The sequence below is a fragment of the Anopheles funestus genome, chromosome 2RL, assembly GCF_943734845.2.
Source record: "Anopheles funestus chromosome 2RL, idAnoFuneDA-416_04, whole genome shotgun sequence".
In the NCBI taxonomy this organism is placed as follows: domain Eukaryota; kingdom Metazoa; phylum Arthropoda; class Insecta; order Diptera; family Culicidae; genus Anopheles; species Anopheles funestus.
Genome location: NC_064598.1, coordinates 3,819,943 through 3,837,917, shown reverse-complemented (window position 1 = coordinate 3,837,917; position 17,975 = coordinate 3,819,943). Strand labels below are relative to the sequence as shown.

At 42.4% G+C, this 17,975-nt stretch overlaps 1 protein-coding gene across 8 annotated transcripts in view; it reads left to right on the top strand.

Annotated features, from left to right (window-relative positions):
- The window catches only part of LOC125774778 (dedicator of cytokinesis protein 1), a 32,807-nt gene that overhangs the window by 9,490 nt on the left and 5,342 nt on the right, over nt 1–17,975 (top strand). For 7 of the 8 annotated variants that reach the window (XR_007421119.1, XR_007421118.1, XR_007421120.1 and 4 more), the window contains exons 2-5: nt 10,698–12,921; nt 12,996–13,524; nt 15,504–15,617; nt 16,082–17,965. Coding sequence is in view for 5 of the 8 variants with exons in the window: in XM_049444990.1 (XP_049300947.1) it covers nt 10,698–12,921; nt 12,996–13,524; nt 15,504–15,617; nt 16,082–17,965 (4,751 nt within the window). In the remaining 3 variants the exon portion in view is untranslated. The remainder of the gene's footprint in view (nt 1–10,697; nt 12,922–12,995; nt 13,525–15,503; nt 15,618–16,081; nt 17,966–17,975) is intronic. The other variant, XM_049444991.1, reaches the window with a different exon arrangement.

Here is a 17,975-nt window from a genome sequence, read left to right as displayed (position 1 = left end):
TTAGGTTTTATGTTATCTACTCACCGCTGATCTGATGGACACACCCTGCTGGAAGTTAGTTCTTCGTTGGATGTTTCGTGATGAATAGGTTTAGAGATGGCCTTGTTTTGTTTTGCGCTACGTTGACGGCATGGTACTACACGTTAATTGCGTTAATGGCGCGCATCCACTGTCAACCATTGTCAGTCGAACGCGTGGACTCTTTTACTATTCTGACCAGAATTCTGCCAATTTCCACTACACTGTTTCACATTGCCAACTATCGTTTTATACATGTTTATACGAACGAAAACAATCGATCGTTAAACAGACTTGATGAGCACATGTCAGCTGAAGTTGGTACCGTGTGTAAGTATTTGGTGTAGTATGGTATAGGCCCCCTTTTCACATCAGTTAAGGGTGTGTCTGTGAAAATGGTTCAAGTTCGTGATCGGGTTTCGTTGGGACTTTCTGTGTGTTTGCCAAACATAAATATTTTGCTACCTACGCGAGAGTCCCAACCGTACCAATATTGCCATTCGGTTGATCGAAATACTCGAATGTTCAGGTATTGAACGAATTGCTGTGGAAAAAATGTAAAACAAAATATTGACTTTCTCGTTCAGTTATGTTCGGGCGATAAAGTGTCCCTACCGGTCGAAAAGATAATGCACGGCGAAACTCAACCAAGACGTACCCTTGATCTCACTATCTCACCGACTTCCAGGGTTCGTTAGATGCAAACCTCGGATAGCTGATAGGAGGGGGCAAGATCGATGGGAATAATGTGAACCACTTTCAGATGGCACAAAAAGAAGGAAGCCCTCGTTTGTTTTCTTCCCATATTTTTGCTCAAAACTTGTATAAAAGCTAAATATTTTGAAAGCTTCTTGCTGTTACATTCGCTGCAAACAGCTACCGGCATCTAATCAGCTCATTATCACCTTGACTATGGGTAGTGACTGGTACGAGTTATCACAAAATGAACACCTCTAGTCACTTGTTTTGCTATTTCAATAAATCTACAAATCATTTTCCTCGCTTCTGGCCAACAGATAGCTTTTATATAGCATATTCTATTGTAAGAGTTATATAAGGTTTGTTAAAGCAGCTTTGAACATATTATATTATATAGTGATTTTCTTCTTGTTACCAAACCTCGGTTTGTATAAAATCTTCAAAATGATAATAAAAACTAGCTCAACAAGGAAACATGGCAGAGTCTGTAAAAAGGAATAATCAATAAAACGCAATGTACGCAATCCGGCGACGAGTGAGTGATCGTGAGATTGTAACATTTCAATCGCTAACGATGGTTTGATGTTTATTCTATTACCGTGTAAACATAATAATATGATACATCTTAGCTCTTCGTCCTTGCAACTTGATAGAAAGAGCAGTAGAGAATGAGCGAATGGCAAAGTAAATGTTGGAATTGCGAATTGTGGACCCCCCAAGATGATTTTTCTTGTTTTTCCGTTTATTATACAATTCTTTCTGTGAAGTATTTATGTGACGTAGAGCTGGACGTAGAGCTCCAAAGGTAAGAGAATGGAACTTTACGGAATGATGTAACGGACACAGATACATTACGTAAATCCCCTGCAATTCCCTCAACGTTTCCGTTCTCGTTGAAGCTTGAGAGTAAATGAATTTTAACCCATTTAACTTACACCATCCCTAACGATATAGACGGTAGAATGGCAGGCAACGAGATGGAACGACCTTCAATAGAACAGCGCACAACGTGCCTACGCAGCTGTACATCTTTATGAAACCGTTGTGAAAATCGAGAGTAACACACAATAGAATGAAGATGAAAATTCTCCCACATTCATCTCGAAGTCCCCATCTACCATCTATTCAACGGGCTGGGCACGAACTTTTCCCACCGTTTTATAAGATGAGAAGATATTGGCAAAAGTGTCCCGTACCTCATTAGTTATGCATTTTCTTATTTTCAGTTTCAATGCCGCTTCACGTGCCTACCTTTTCGAAATGTGAGTGTGCGTGATTTGGGTTTTGGTGTGGATTTGGTGTATTTTCTTATGCTTCATGCTGGAAATTGGGCGACCTTTCACTTTCGATCTTCATCGGTTTGTAGGGTTACTGATGGAGAACCAATTTTCTCCCGAACTCCAGTCGAATGCTTGAAAGGTTATAAGATGCTCTGTTGTATATATTTACGCTGAAATCGATTTGTGATTGATCATGGTGATTTTAGTAGTGGGTGAAAAGTAATGAGAATTAGAGTTTAATATAATGGAAGATAATTTAATTTTCTTCTTTGCTTATTTGTAGCTTGTTGTAGGAGAGAGTGTTTTAGAGTTTAGAGATTAAAACAATCACACAAGACATAAATTCAATAGGCCTTTTTATAAAGCTAAATAAATGTCTAAAGCAAGAAAACACGCTTCAGCAATCACTCATCTTTGCTTCTCCTTATCAAAGCATAAAGTGATTTAACAAGACAAATAATTTTATTTCCAACTCAAGTTTACGGAAATGTCCCTCAGACACATTCAAACGACGGCTGTTCGCACATTTGATATTGTCCTCATGTACTCAGATATTAAGGTTATCCACCGTCTCCACATGTTCCAGCCACCGGACGACCTTTGCGCGACCTTTCACAATCTCGCGATATCTGTGTGATGTCATAAGCCGCACCTCAAAATCCGGCTCCGGAAGTATGCGTTCGGATGCGCTCCAGGGAAAGGGTGGCTTTGTTGAAGTTTGAAAGCATAAATCGCACCTCAGCATTCCCGCCAAATCCCTTCATTGCGGAGCCGTTTTGTTGTTCGACGATCAGCCGTTTGGAACCGATTAAAGAGCTCCGTTAACCATGCGATGCCCCTGAACGATGCAACTCAACTTCCTTCCATTGCTTTGCTGCCGAACGCTTGTACTGTCGTCATCGTCTGGCAGAGCCTCCGATGGTGTTGTACCGAGGTGTAATTCACCGTTGCCCATCAGGTTGCTACCACAATAAACCCGCCAATGATCATGTGTGAATGTACGAAATACGTTGCCCACCGGTTCGCTTGGCTCAGCTGAGTTTTTGCAATAGCTTTTGCTTAATATCGCCCCAACTAGCAACACTATGCTTTTACGCGTTGTTGGTTGGTCGATCAACCTCCACCCTAAATCGTTTGAATGGTTTTGACAGGCTCATGTGTGGACGTCTGCAAGAAATGCCGGCTATGACAACGATTGCTTTCTCTCGATTCTCTTGCCTACTAGCGTCCAACTTTCCTATCTCTCTGTGTACATCGTAACACTGATAGCAAGATGAGCAAGCGCACACTAAGAACTAGAAATACTGGAGGTGTGATACACTTGCCGTAGAGATGATGTGCCGAAAGAAACAGGCCAATGTATGGTGCGCCAACTTTCGCTTGGCTAGGCTAATTAAAATTAAGCAAAATAAAAAGACTCGACCGCGATGACAAATGTCATTCCATCCACTTAGTCTGGTTCTTTTAGCCAAGGTGCCTAAATCCATTTCATCCGCGAAGAACTAAAGCGTAAAATGAAGCGAAGATAAGGATGGATTGGGATCGGAAGGTTGATATGTTTTGGTTTTCGCTTTTTTGTTTGCTCCACCTTCGTCATCGTTTCAGTCCCTTTTGCGTCGCGGAAGGAATTTGACTTTTACCTTTTACTTTCGCGGTTTCGCTGCGCCGAAGAAGTTCATCGCTACGTTTGCTTTCATTTGGGTTTGTTTGTGGGGCTAACGAAGACTCCGCCGGTGATTGTCCGATTTCGTTTTGGTGTTGCATATTCCGGCCATAAATTAGACCTCATTTCCAACTCTCGGTGGGGTTTACTCGGGGGATTGCCAAGATGCACTTTCTCTGCACATTTGGAGGGTGTTCAAGAAGAAGTAGAATCTTAAGAATATCCGAAGATTTTGAAGTTCTTTTTGGAGCATTTTTGAAGTATCTGGTACTTGTATGTCATACACGATAGACTTAGATTATTTATATTTTTAGTAGTTAGTTAAAAAAATATGCGCAATCACTTTCTATTCGTGCCTGACCATAAACTCGTCTACTTATTTGCCATGAAATCTGGAAATTCGCTGCGGGGTCGGTAGTAAACATTTGCTTCTATAATTATTATATCGTTAACGTGACTAAGTTTGATGATTCAATACCTCCACTAGAAGCACGCAGCTGTGTGGTATGATAACGATAAAGCAATGTCGGTTAAACTGTGGGGCATTCGGTTGAGGAATACTGGCAAAGAATGATTTGTATTTTTTGCTGTTTCTTTTGCTCGTAGAGATATTAGTGTATGAGTCGCAAAGTAATGCACATTCTCAAGATGAAAGCGTAAACATGCATGGTTTATCTTTGCTTTAATTCCAATGTTGTTTCACTCGATAGCAGCCCAACTGGGACTTACATACAGCACTTTGTAGGTGCTTCTATGCTTCGCTCTGTATATGAGCAAGAACGCTGTAATGAACAATAACTTCTAAACCAATACATATGGGAAACTTTATAAGCTGTGATTTTCTTTATTTGCATTACAATTTTCCATCTTCTGTCAATGCCATTTGTCGCATTTATCAATCCAATGCGTAGCGTACTACCGTACGAATCATTACGATAGACGACACTGAATCTCTTTCACTGACTTCTCTCGTGCCTCGAAGGACAAATGTTTGCCTTTTGTACAAGTTCAACATACAGCGGCGGTATTATGTGTACGCGTTGTGTTCATAATTATACTTTGCCCCAGTGTTTGCCATTACCCCCATTCCATTAACCGTGCTCCCGCATCGCAATTCGCTAAGAAAACAAGGAAATCCTTATTTTTGAAGTGTTTACTGTGCCTTGTATGTGGATATGTACTGAATAAAGCGGGAGTTCCAATTCAATGAAATGTAATTATAAATATTTCACCAGCATCAAGTTGTTTGGAGAACAGCTCAAAGAGACCTCCACTGAGGGTAAACTCGTACTGCGAAAATCTGCCAGCATAACTTCTTCACGGCATGGGATGGATTTTGTTGCTCCTGTGGAGATCGTTAAGGTAAAATTAATCTCGACATCGTGCACTGGATATTCTTGAAAGTTTTTTTTGTTTTCTGTTCTTTCTGTTAATAGGAAAATCTAAGCTAAGTCGCACTTTTGCAAGTACCTGTGGAGGTGCACAAGCTGATCGGAGAGTTCGTTCAAACCCCTGGCAAAGGATGCTTACAATTGAGCGAAACCCTATCACAAACGGGTCATGTAGTATAGGATTTCGAAGTGTGCATCGAATTACCATACCGGCAGTTAGTTCGGTGTGTCGAGCGAAATAATGGCACAACTCGTATCGCCGGTATGTAAACTCCTGGAGGGCATAAGCTGTTGAGTTCGTTTCGCTTTAAAATTCAGGGCACGAAGCTACTGCAGCCAGTTGGGGAAGGGTTTTTCGAGTTCTCTTACTTCCTGGCTCTCACCGAAACATGCCGACGAAGGAAGGAAGGACCAAACATGGGCAACAGAGTTATGAATCTTTTGTGTGTCGCATTCTACTGAGCGAGCACTGGACTGGAAGTGAAGGTTTTTTTTTGCTGAGCGAAAAGTAGAAAGTGTCATCGAAAGTTTGCCGGGAAAACAATGTCCATGATACTTGAAAGCCTCGTTCGTGCAACATTTTACCGGTCGTTGCCATTTCGTTCTGATGGGAAAACTTTATTGAAGTCAATAAACTGGGTCATAGTTCACTATTGTGTGGCTATGTAACATATTGAAAAAGTCAAGAAACAGTTCCGTACTAACATTACAAGTGTCTACATGATATCGAATATGTTCTGATTCTGACAATCATATTTTTGATAAACAGAGCTTTAACAAATGCTGTAATTCTTCTTGGTAACCGTTATTCCTTGTAACGGAAAGTCTAACCCAGATGTGATTCAACTCCACACTTTCCAAAGATTTTTCAGTATCTTGAATGTTTTGAATATCAAGACTCTGTCGTTTGTCAGCGAATAAGAATTGTACGTTTTGGTTACCATCGTGTACTTAATTGGGTCACTTTGTTGCACTTTGAGGCGTGGGGAATTCTGGAATTCTGTGTTAACTTAGGCAAATGTTTCACGCGTCCGTGAGCAATGTTCGCTTTTGTTTTATGTTTTATTATGTGTTAAAGAATCGTATGGCATGGCACACTTCATGTTGTGGTCTTCAATTTTTGCCGAGTGTTCCGAAACATATCGTCAAGTGACAATTGCAGCCAGGGACGGCAAAGACCAAACCATTCTTTATAAAGGGCGAGCGACTTTAAGCAACGACCTAAATTAAGTGCATATGGTACAAAGGGTCATATACTTAGCGACTGTTGTGGGTGTGTTTTGTGAGTGTGTGTGTGTTTCAGTTGACGTTACATTAAGTGACGGCTGAACAAAGTGGTTCACTTCCAGAAGTGATGTGAAGTCATTAGGAAAAGCAATCGCCAAAACAGCTTCTGTGCTAAATGGGTAAAAGCGTAAAGTTAAAATAAGGAATAACCGGACAGAGTCGAAGTCTTTTTTCTTCGCATAGTAAATAATATTATTTAGTTTTGACAGGTTTTGAATTGTTATTTCTATTGGTTTTAACTACTGGTAATAAATTTGTTAGAACTTCTTAAGTAAATTTAATTCCCTTAAGTGCTGATTAGCTATTTTTACGTCAAATCATTAATTTTTTCTGGCTTTTTATTAAGTTTCCCACTCGGGGTGAAATGCTAATCTGATAAGAAACCCGTTTTTTACCGATACACTTCCTATTCCGAATGTCTTTCAGTTACCTTTCGGTCAGTTGAAACAGAGCGTGAAACGCAGGCCCGCAACAGTAGTTGCGTACTGTGCATCACCACCCTGTTTCGGTATTCGGGCTGCACGCCATACCATTGCTGATGGCACACTTTTTAACACCCTCTAAACCATTCTCCCCTTTTTCCGGGGGGGTGTGTGTTGCACTACTATCACTACCCTTGGATGACCAGGTGATGTCTAAAAACTGTTCACATACGCACACACTTCCACACTTACGCATAGCATAGTTAGGCAGAGAGAGGCATATTCGCAGACAATGACCACGTTTGTTGCCAGCCAGCCGGCTTACACCGATGTCAATTGTGGTGTGATACGTACCACTGCACATCTTTTATCGTGTGTCCCATGCCATCTCCTGGGTGGCAAATTGGAGGACGAAACAATCACTCTTGAGGCTGCGACGGAACGAGTCCAAAACCATGTCGTGAACAAATCACAATCTACTAGAGAGCCAGATGTGTAATAAATAAAAAAAACACACACACACAAACACCATCTCGAAAAAGATGTCTGTGAAGGTAGGAAAATCCTACCGTAAATAAATAACGTGCCTGTGTTCTGGTCGTCAGATTGTGCTCATGCAGCGGGAAATGGTAAAAATAGTCCCACAATCACACATGTGTGTACAGTCCAACGGAACGGCGTTGACCACCGGTGACAGAGAGAAAGCTGCGTACGTCATGGCGATAGATTGGTTAGTCAAAAAAATTACATTCACTTCACCGCTGGCAGATCGCAGCATCGATATCAATCTAGTGGAATGAGAATTAAGATAACGATTTTCCGTTGAGCAGATGGTGGAATATCGCGATTGGATTGGTAGGGGAAAAGCTCAAATCAACTTTTTCCCTCACGTTCATTGTTCATAAGACAATTATTTTTTTAAACATGTATTTTTTTGCAGCGCAAAGTCTTTTTACCTCGATGTAACATGACAACAGTATATTGTTGGTTGTGTTGTTTATCAACAACTACAACAACATTCGTGTTTATCTTACTGCACGCTATGTGCTCCCAATTGTTGGTTTTTTTTATCTACTCCTTGGCAGTGATTTGTTTATATTCATATGGGGTTTATGTTGGGGGCTTTTTTCCTCAAATGTTTGAACGCATGTACTTCGAGTGAGACAATTTTCGATAAATAGGAAATAACATCACCTTCACAGAAACAAATCAGGATGGATAGAAATAGCCACCGTGGAGATATAAAAATCCGGTCCATTTGAACCGGATTTCATGGTTGCAACAATTGCAACGTTTTTTCATTTTAGCATTATTCCTCAGTAGAAAAATGAAACATATATAGCGATGATGCTTTCCAACCAACTGTTTGACCTGCTCGTACGTATTCTCGTTACAACGATATAACGCATTAGGTACGATGTTGTTTTTCTGTATCACAAAGTAACAAGCAGATTTCCTCTTCGGCTGTCAGTCAAACAGACAGTCAATCTGGAAGTGAAGACAGTAAAGAACTTGCTCGATATGTACAGTATGTAGGTCAGTTTTTTTACTACCTTTCTTTTTGTTACCACGTAATAAACCTAAGCATTTTACTATATATTCTATGGTTGCATTAGTAACTTCTTCTTCTTGGCTTAACGACCTTACAGGTCACGCCGGCCATTTCTGGCTTACTAGACTTCTTTTACCACGTAGCCGGATAGTCAGTCCTTGCTACGGTGGAACGGTCCGGATGGGATTTGAATTAGTAACTATGTAACCCATTATTTTAAATTAAAACAATTACTGAATTTTATACTTATTGCATAAAACATTGATGAAACAAACCAGTCGACTAAACAATAGTTGCAGCTTTATTTTTTTATACTCTAATAATTATTATTTTATGCTGTGCAATAAAACGTTATCGAGTTTCAGCACATGCTATATGCGACAGCTCGATAGTTTAGTGGTCAGCGCTCCGATTTTCACACGACAGAACCGGTGCTATAATCCCATCTCGACGTAGTAAAAATGAGTCAAGTATTTACCCGTTTACATATGACAGACGTGACATACTTAGCTCGTTATGCCAAGATGTGTGAAATGGGGAGATATTATACCCTTATTGCGCTAGGAATCTTTTTCTAGGAAAACACCCGTATCAAGTGTAAAAATCTGTGTTAATTCGCAAATATGTTGCCCCTTCCTGCCGGCTGGGAGAGATGCAAATTTCAGCTAGTGCTGCGTTAACTACGGGATGCATCTCAATTGACCGCATGCCGTCAATCCGTACCACCGCCACACGTTCATTCGATCCCGTCCCGCGTTGACCACTTTCGCTTTTGATGCGCCCCATTTAACTAATTGCACTTGGACGTGCCTGCACCACGCTTCGATGTGAGTGGATTCGTTAGCAAGGAAAGTGCTTGGCGTTCACGGTGCAACTTCCTGCGGTTTCCTGGTTAGTGTGTGCAAGGTGCATACTCGTTTGTTTGCCAAACGATGCAGATGATTCCTAACTTTTCGGTTCATATTTGTGAATAATAGGAAGAGGTAGAAAAAGCATGTAACAGAAAAATCGGAATAAAATGTACCGGGTAAAGCTCTGTCGGTGCACTGCACAGTGTAAGCAAAGTGATATCATAAAGGTGAAGCAAACGAACTCATCAGTCATGGTCATGCACTGCTATCGGTCGAAGACTTCGGTGCAGTACCGTATCGTGGGTGGAACTCTTCAAAGTTAAACCGCCTGTTTAATACCCCCGACGGTAATGAGGATGCAAAGACTGATTTTGAATTATATTTCATGGCAGCAAAATCTGATGAAAGGAAACGTTTGAAATGTTCATCATGGTTTTCTGAAACTCCTTCTCAAAGTCGCTAGGATGACAACAATTCCTCATAATGAAATAAACGATGCAAACGGTTTTGGTTCGGTTGGAATGAAGAATTCTTTACTGGAAGTATACTGCACAAGAACCTTATCAAACTTTATGATTAGTCTTTTTTATGCCTGACGACTTGGAAGAGGTTTCCACTGCTCACTGTGCGTGCCCTGAGTGCCTGCACGCGTGGCTGTGTTTATCCATCCATCCGTTAACTTAATACGTCGTTCGATATGCATGACGATCATCAACGAGAACTGCATCGTTTTGCAAACTTCCCTTTCAAAGGGTTCGATTTATAAAGGAAAATAAGATCTCGTACCATTTAGCGAAAGGTTTTCCCTTCGTTTGAATGTTCACCGTAGAAGGTTAAAGGTTTTGTTCTTTCAACAAAATATTTTTATGAGACATAGTCAAATTTAATGAGATGATTTAGTTTATTAGTCCACTTTATTTCTATAAAAAAGCCTTTCTCGGCCACAAAGGGAGAGATATTAGTTCCTTTAATTATTTAGCACCCCTTTAATAGTTCTTCAATTTACATATAAAAAAACCATTTATGTACTAGAAAATAGCTCCACATGTTATGATGATACTCGACCGTGCAGCTTTAGTTTATTTCCGCTGCATTTGCTGCGTGTTGCTTACCATCGCGAAACATTAATTAATTGAATCTCTTCCAATCAACATTTGCGGTAACACAGACATGCTTCGAACAGCCTGCAGCCTGTGCTATTCGTGGGAAATAGGGGAGAATTATGAGCGAAATTCTCAGCGACTGATTGTTTGAATCGGATTAGCATCGTGCATCAGTGTATCGAGTTGCGCATAGCAGTTAACTCTTGCTAACCCTGGTAGGTTGTCACCCTCTGTATGCTGAAGCCAATCAACAAGCTATGAAGGTCACTGTGACCCGAATCTGAAATAATAATTTCTCCGGATGCAAAATGATTCCCTCCCGGTGGTGGAGGTTGATGGATGAATGAACGAATTCGTTGTTTTCAGGTTGCGGATGCATTATAAACCAACGGTACTGATCAGTTCTGTTTGTTCCTTTCCTCTATCAACAGCGAAAGCGAACTACGCGGCACACGAAAGGCAGCATCACATCGACCTGGACGTGGGCGACACGGTGGTCATCGAGCAGGAGTCCTTTCATTGGTACTACGGGCGCAACAGTAGCTCGGGTACGTTGGGCATCTTTCCGAAGGCGTACGTCCATCCGGTTGAAAGTAAATCGTCCCGCGATGGTGATTTGGTGATACGGCGAAGCGAAATCGTCGAGGAGATCACGACAGTGCTGCAGGAATGGCAGTATCTCTATCGCCGGCTCTACCTATCGACACATCCCTCGTTCAAGCTGGTACAGGTTAAGATGCTGGAGCTGATAAGGCTGCGGTCGCAGTTACTCTCCGGCAACCTCCCGGTGGATGAGATGAAGAACATCAAACTCAAGGCAACCAGTGAAATCGACACGGGCAATAAGATCCTAAATTTGGACATGGTTGTTCGGGACGATAGTGGCAACATAGTGGATATCGAGCGCACCTCCACCACGCAACTGTACGAGCATCACCTCAATGCGGTAGACCGGATCAAGCGAGCCAACACATCGCACAGCAAGAATCGCAATCTGGATATTATCAACCGTCATTCGCACAATCTGTTACTGTCGGTGCACAATTTCGTGTGTAGATTGAGTGAAGATACGGAAATTCTGTTCACACTGTACGATGGTGATGAGATGCGGGCAATCACAGAGAACTATGTGGTCAAGTGGAGCCGTCAGGGCATGGCCGCGGATCTGGATCAGTTCAACAACATTAAGGTGCTGTTCACGGATCTTTCGGGCAATGATTTGAGCCGTAACAAAATATACCTGGTTGCGTATGTCGTGCGAATCGGTGCCATGGATGGTAAGGATACGGATTTGCGGCGCAGCAGTATGGCCAATTCCTCCAATAGTGGGAGCTACAAATCGCATCGAAATCATTTGAATACTCAGATGAGCACTCCATCCTCACCCGGGCCTGGTAGTGGCGGAGGTTCGGCAGCTGGACAATCAAACTCTGGAACACCATCCATCGGGTCCACCATCTCGGCCAGCTCTGTCAATGAGTTTCATATGCGCCGACCATTCGGTGTAGCAACGTTGGATCTCCAGCCGATCATAAAACGGTCGGAAGATTTCAAAAGCGACACGCAGCTCAAGATGCCATTCATTCCGTGTGAAAAAGAACCATTAGAGACGACACTGCGCAAGCTGATTACCAACAAAGATCTAGGCGAAAAGAGCGATGCAGCCATATGGATCAGTGTTGACATTTTGTTCGGTGACATCAAGCAAGTACGCGACGAATATCCCCATCTCGTCCTTGGTAATGTGGCGTTCGCCCGCAAGATGGGCTTCCCGGAAGTGATCTTTCCGGGTGATGTGCGAAACGATCTGTATCTGACGTTGGTTTCTGGCGAGTTTTCCAAGGGTTCGAAGAGTAGCGATAAAAACATAGAGGTGACGGCATACGTATGCAATAAGCACGGTGTTGCGATCCCGGGTGTGATCAGCTACGGTGGTGGCGGAAATGCACTGAACGAGTACAAATCCGTCATCTACTACCATGAGGATCGACCGAAGTGGGGCGAAACGTTCAAGATCGACGTGCCGATCGAGGAGTTTAAGCAGTGCCATTTGCGGTTCACCTTCAAGCACCGCAGCTCGAACGAGGCAAAGGATCGGTCGGAGAAACCGTTCGGTCTATCGTACGTACGCTTGATGAACGATGACGGTACCACGCTGCAGCACAAGCGCCACACGCTACTGGTGTACAAAATTGATCACAAGAAGTACGACGAGGAGACGCAGTTTAACTACTTAAATTTGCCTTCGCTTACGGAGGAACTGCCGAACGGGAGCTCTAAACCGTCTATTAGCGGATTCAGTCTCGCCTCCAAGGACGGCTTCATTATTGAAACCAACCTGTGCAGCACAAAGCTAACGCAAAACGTAGACATTCTTGGACTCTTGAATTGGTCGTCTAGAAAGGAAAAGATGGAAGAATCACTGAACGCTCTTATGAATGTACGATGCGAGGAAGTGGTCAAGTTCCTGCAGGATATACTGGACGCTCTCTTCAACATACTGGTCTCCAATGACGATCCTGCCAAGTACGATAATTTGGTGTTCAAATGTCTGCTCCGGCTGATCGAAATTGTATACGATCTGAAGTATCAACACTTCCAGTCCGTGCTCGATCTGTACATAAACGAAAGCTTCTCCGCCACATTGGCTTACGAGTAAGTGTAAACATTCTGCTCGTGACTCCATAACCATTTCACTCAAAAAATTTTTGTTTGTCTCCAAATTCCAGAAAACTAATCAACGTTGTGCAAACGCACATCCGGAATGCCATCAATAACATTTCAAAGGATCGTGCCATGGCAAATATCTACACGGTGAACGAAAATGACGAGGCGCTCTATCGCACCACAAAGTACCTGCAGTACATCATGAAGTTCATCATCCGCTCGCGGTTACTGTTTGCCGATCTAAACCAGGACAAGGATCGAGAACTGTTCGTGGCCAGCCTCGAGGAGTTGCTCGAGTCATTCTCCGAATTGATCAAGTACCAGAACGATCTGTTAAAGTCCCAGGGTGCACTACTAAAGTACCTGCACATCATTGCGTCAGACCTGATGCAGGTGTACGATCCGGTTAAGCTGAGCCAGAAAATCGTCGACATCATCACGAACGTACCGACTGGTCGGTTAAACCAATCGAAGATGACGTGCATCAAGGATGTTGTCGACTCGAAGCTGTTCAAGCTGCCCAAATGTCGAGCCATTCTGCTGCCCGTGTTCTGTCGGCAAATTAAGGATAAACTCGAGAGCAAGGAGGAGGTACGTAGTTGTAGCTGTCAGTCCGGTTAAGCACTTTCTTTCATAATTAATGTTTGTTGCTCGTTTTATGTTTTGTGTGTGATATGTTTTATTCTTATTCATGCATGCAATACGTATGATGTTGTGCATATGTCTTACTGTGTGCTGCTGTCCATCTTTTTTCAATTACCAATATTCTCTGCCACTATCTTACTTTCTTTATGTGTGCCATTTTATGTTTGCCTGACGTTTGTTTTGTTTTCTGCTCGCACTTATCTCACCTGTAAACGGTAGTTACCAAAGCACCGCCAGCAATGTGTCGTTCGCCTGCATTACTCTGTGTACAGCGACGCAGCTGAATACATGCACCGTTGCCGCTTGTGCGGTGTCGCATCTTATTCTCGTTGTTTTTGCTATCATGTTTATGCGTTATCTTGTTTACCAAACGAAGCATGAACCTCCCATCACCAATCACCACATTTTCACGTGTCCTTCCTTAGTGTGTGTATCTGACAACTTGCACGAAGTACTTTCACCTTCCTTGTTGCACCAATTGACCGGCGTGCGAAAGGATGAGTTACGAAAATTCATCTCACATCACCCATCATGATAAGCAGCCAAACTCAACCAGAACAGAACAGAGGTTACACCAGAATGAAACTGCTATCAATCATCACCGTCCCAAAATGTCGAATAGTATTGTATACACTTACCAGAACTACTTCCTATCTATTGCTCCTATCACCATTTTCCTCTGACATCAATCATTTCCCTGCAAATACACTCATTTCCCTCGATTCGTGTTATCATTATCATACTAACGGTTCCATAATGATACGATATTAACTTGCCATACGTGTAATTCATCTGCATACCTTCCAATTCATTCTACCGATTGCAATCATTCCAATCTCATCAGACTCATCAACTTGATTGGAGTGTATTCCTCACCAATCATTTTGTTTCCTTTGTAAAATATATGTTTATTTATTAACATTAGTCAAACTAACATCTCACAATAGAGCAATCATCCTGTTGGTGCATTGTGCATCCTATCCGTTTCTTCACACCTGTCCAACGTTTCGGGAATGAATGTTCAGTTCGGTATCTAGGGTACTACCTATTGTAGCAATACGTGTCGATAAATAATACCGATGAGTTTAACAAGTTGTATTTTCTTTTTTTTCTTTTTTCCTTCCCTTCCCATATTTGAATTACAAATATTACGTAATAACTCATCCCGCTCCTTTCCCGGTTTATCCTGTTGTTGGGACACACTCAACACACAACCCCAAACGCGGACCACCCAAATATAAAAACAACACACAAACCAACACATCATCCATCCGGTGGTTGGAAATTGAACCCAAAACACTTTTACATCGTTATCCTCACATGATACTCCTCGACGAAACAATCGAATGGAACTAAATGGGAATGTTTTATTTCATTTTGTTTCTTTGCAATCGGAACCAACATTGTTAATGTTCTTTATAATGTTTCCAAAATGGCAAATTATTACCGTTTTATTTGCTTCGCGATTATTTTACTGTTTTTTTATGTTGTATTCTCTTAACCTTTGCTATTGTGATATTTTTATTGATTTATATGATTTTGTTTGGTATATTTATTGTATATTATCGCAATTGTGCTTTTTCTTCAATTGTTGATTATTTGTTCAAAATTTGAATTAAATTTATATACATGTATGACATTATGTTCTATTCATATCCGGGAAAACCTACTCATAAAAATGACACGGCAAACAACACAATACACAACTCCACCAAATACAACCCTTTTGCCCGTCTTGTGTCCTGCACCATATTGATCCTTTTCTACACACGGGTTGACGATGCAATTGATGATGGCAATGATGAATGGTGATTTATGATGGTAAAATGATGGTGATGTTGATGTGGTTAAATTTACGGTGTTGCTGGTGGTGCGATGCGATGATGATGATGATGATGATGCGCTTTTATCACGCAACGGCACAGGGTGACTTTATGTTCGACATACGGCAGCAGGAGAAAAATCTTACCAAAGCAGCTAAAGTGCTTGGGGAAAGCAAATCCCAGCTTCACACGCGCGAAACCACCGCTAAGACGAAGGTATTATTTACTCCACTTTCTTCTACTACTGCTCTTTTCAATAGTTTCGTATAATTTTTCTAAATTTCATTAGCAAGTTATTTGGATAAATTTAAAATGTTTCTCTTTTTAAACATATCGGTGTATTGTGAGTACCATAACCACATGTGTATCTGCATAATGTTGGCAGCATCATGCATTTTTTCTTCACATATAAATCGTATTGTTTTTAGCATAAGTCTGTGTGTAATACTACCAACCGCAGTCAACCCGTTTTATTGCGCCTGAAAGTTTGTGTGTGAAATATTTCTTTCTTTTTGCAGAGTGTAACGCAGCGTGTGTGATTGTTGATTTCGATTGAAGATATATTGTAACACAATTATCAATTCCCCATTCAGGACACTAGAACATTTGTTTTATTTTCATCGGCTAACCTTAACCTTTCTCTTTCGCCTTTCGTGCATTTAAATAACTCTTATAACCAGGTGGCCGAATGCGTCAACATCATGAACAACATGTTAGAGCTGCTGTTTCAGAGCGAGGAAGATATCGGACCGGTGGACAATGACATTCGAGATATAATGCTGATCCTGCTGCGAACGGTGATCCAGAGTTCGATTGCTATGGATCGTAGTAATCCGCTCGTAGGCAATCTGGTGGCTATTATGCTCGGGGTCTTTCGCAGCATGACCGAAACGCACTATCAGTGCTATGTGCGCAGCTTTCTCACAAGCTACGATCTGTTGGACTTCCTGACCGAGATACTGCTCGTGTTCCAGGAACTAGTCTCCAAGCCGGTCTTCCCAATGGACTGGCTGGACATGATCATGCACCAAAACATGTTGATCCTTGGCAGCTTGCAGCACTTTGCTGCCATCATAATGGATCAGTTTTTCAGTCCGTTCGAAAAACAGGTCTGGTCGAACTACTTCCAGTGCTCCATAACGTTCCTTACGCAGCCGGCACTGCAGCTGAATCTGTTCAGCAAAACCAAACAATCGGTGATACGCAGCAACTACCGAGACATCCGGCGGGAAACGGTATTCGAGATACGGAAGATGTGGTTCAACCTGGGTGAGCACAAGATCATGTTCGTACCGCGGCTCGTTGGACCGATCCTTGAGATGAGCATGATTCCGGAGGAGGATTTGCGTCGCGCCACCATACCAATCTTTTTCGACATGATGCAGTGCGAGTATTACAGTTCGAAGTACGCGATGGAGAGCTACGGCGATACGAAGCGAAATACAGCCCACATTAAGGGCAATTTTAATGACTTCGAAAAGGAAATTATTGAAAAGCTCGATCACTACATCGAGGGTGGATATGGTGACGCAGAGTACAAGGATTTGTTCTACGAGATCATGCACGAGTCGTGCAGTAATCATAGCACGCTGCAAACGTACGGTGTACAATGCGTGCAGATACTGACGCGACTAATGGAGAAGTTGCTCGAGTACCGCTGTCTGATACACGACGAAAGTAAAGAGAATCGAATGGCTTGCACTGTGAGTTTGCTACAGTTTTACTCGGACGTGAATCGCAAGGAGATGTACATCCGGTACGTGGATAAGCTGTACGAATTGCACATGGAGTTTGACAACTTTACGGAGGCGGCTTATACACTGAAACTGCACAGCAATGAACTAAATTGGGACGAGACACCGTTGTCGTTGTTGCTAAAATCTAAACGCCACTACTCTTGCTCAACACATCGAACGCTCAAGGAGCAACTGTACCGCAGTATGATCGATCTGTTCGACAAGGGGAAAATGTGGGAGTGTGCAATCGATCTGTGCAAGGAGCTGGCCCAGCAGTACGAAAACGAGGTGTACGATTATCTCAGCTTAAGTGAGCAGTACAAGAAAATGTCACTGTTTTACGAAAGCATACTCCGAACGACACGGTATGAGTCGATCTACTATCGGGTCACGTTCTATGGGACAGGTTTTCCCGAGTTTCTTCGCAACAAAGAGTTTGTGTATCGGGGAAACGAGTACGAAGATGCTGGATCGTTCAACATGCGCATACTTAGTCAACATCCGCGCGCCGAGCTACTGACAACACTTACACCCGGTTCGGAAATACTGGAGTGTGACGGGCAGTTCATACAGATCGTGAAAGTCGATCCGGTTAGCCGAGACATACGGTTCGGTGGCAAAAACACACAAACGATCGCTTCTAACATAGTGAAGTTCTACAAATCGAACAATGTAAGCGAGTTCCAGTTTTCTCGTCCCATAAGAGACAGCCAGGCAAGTGGAGATGATATCGCCGGTACCTCGTATGAGCGTACTATCATGCGAACGACAGATCCATTGCCGGGGATTCTAAGATGGTTCCCGGTAAAGTTTTCTGAAACCATCATGGTGAGTGTGG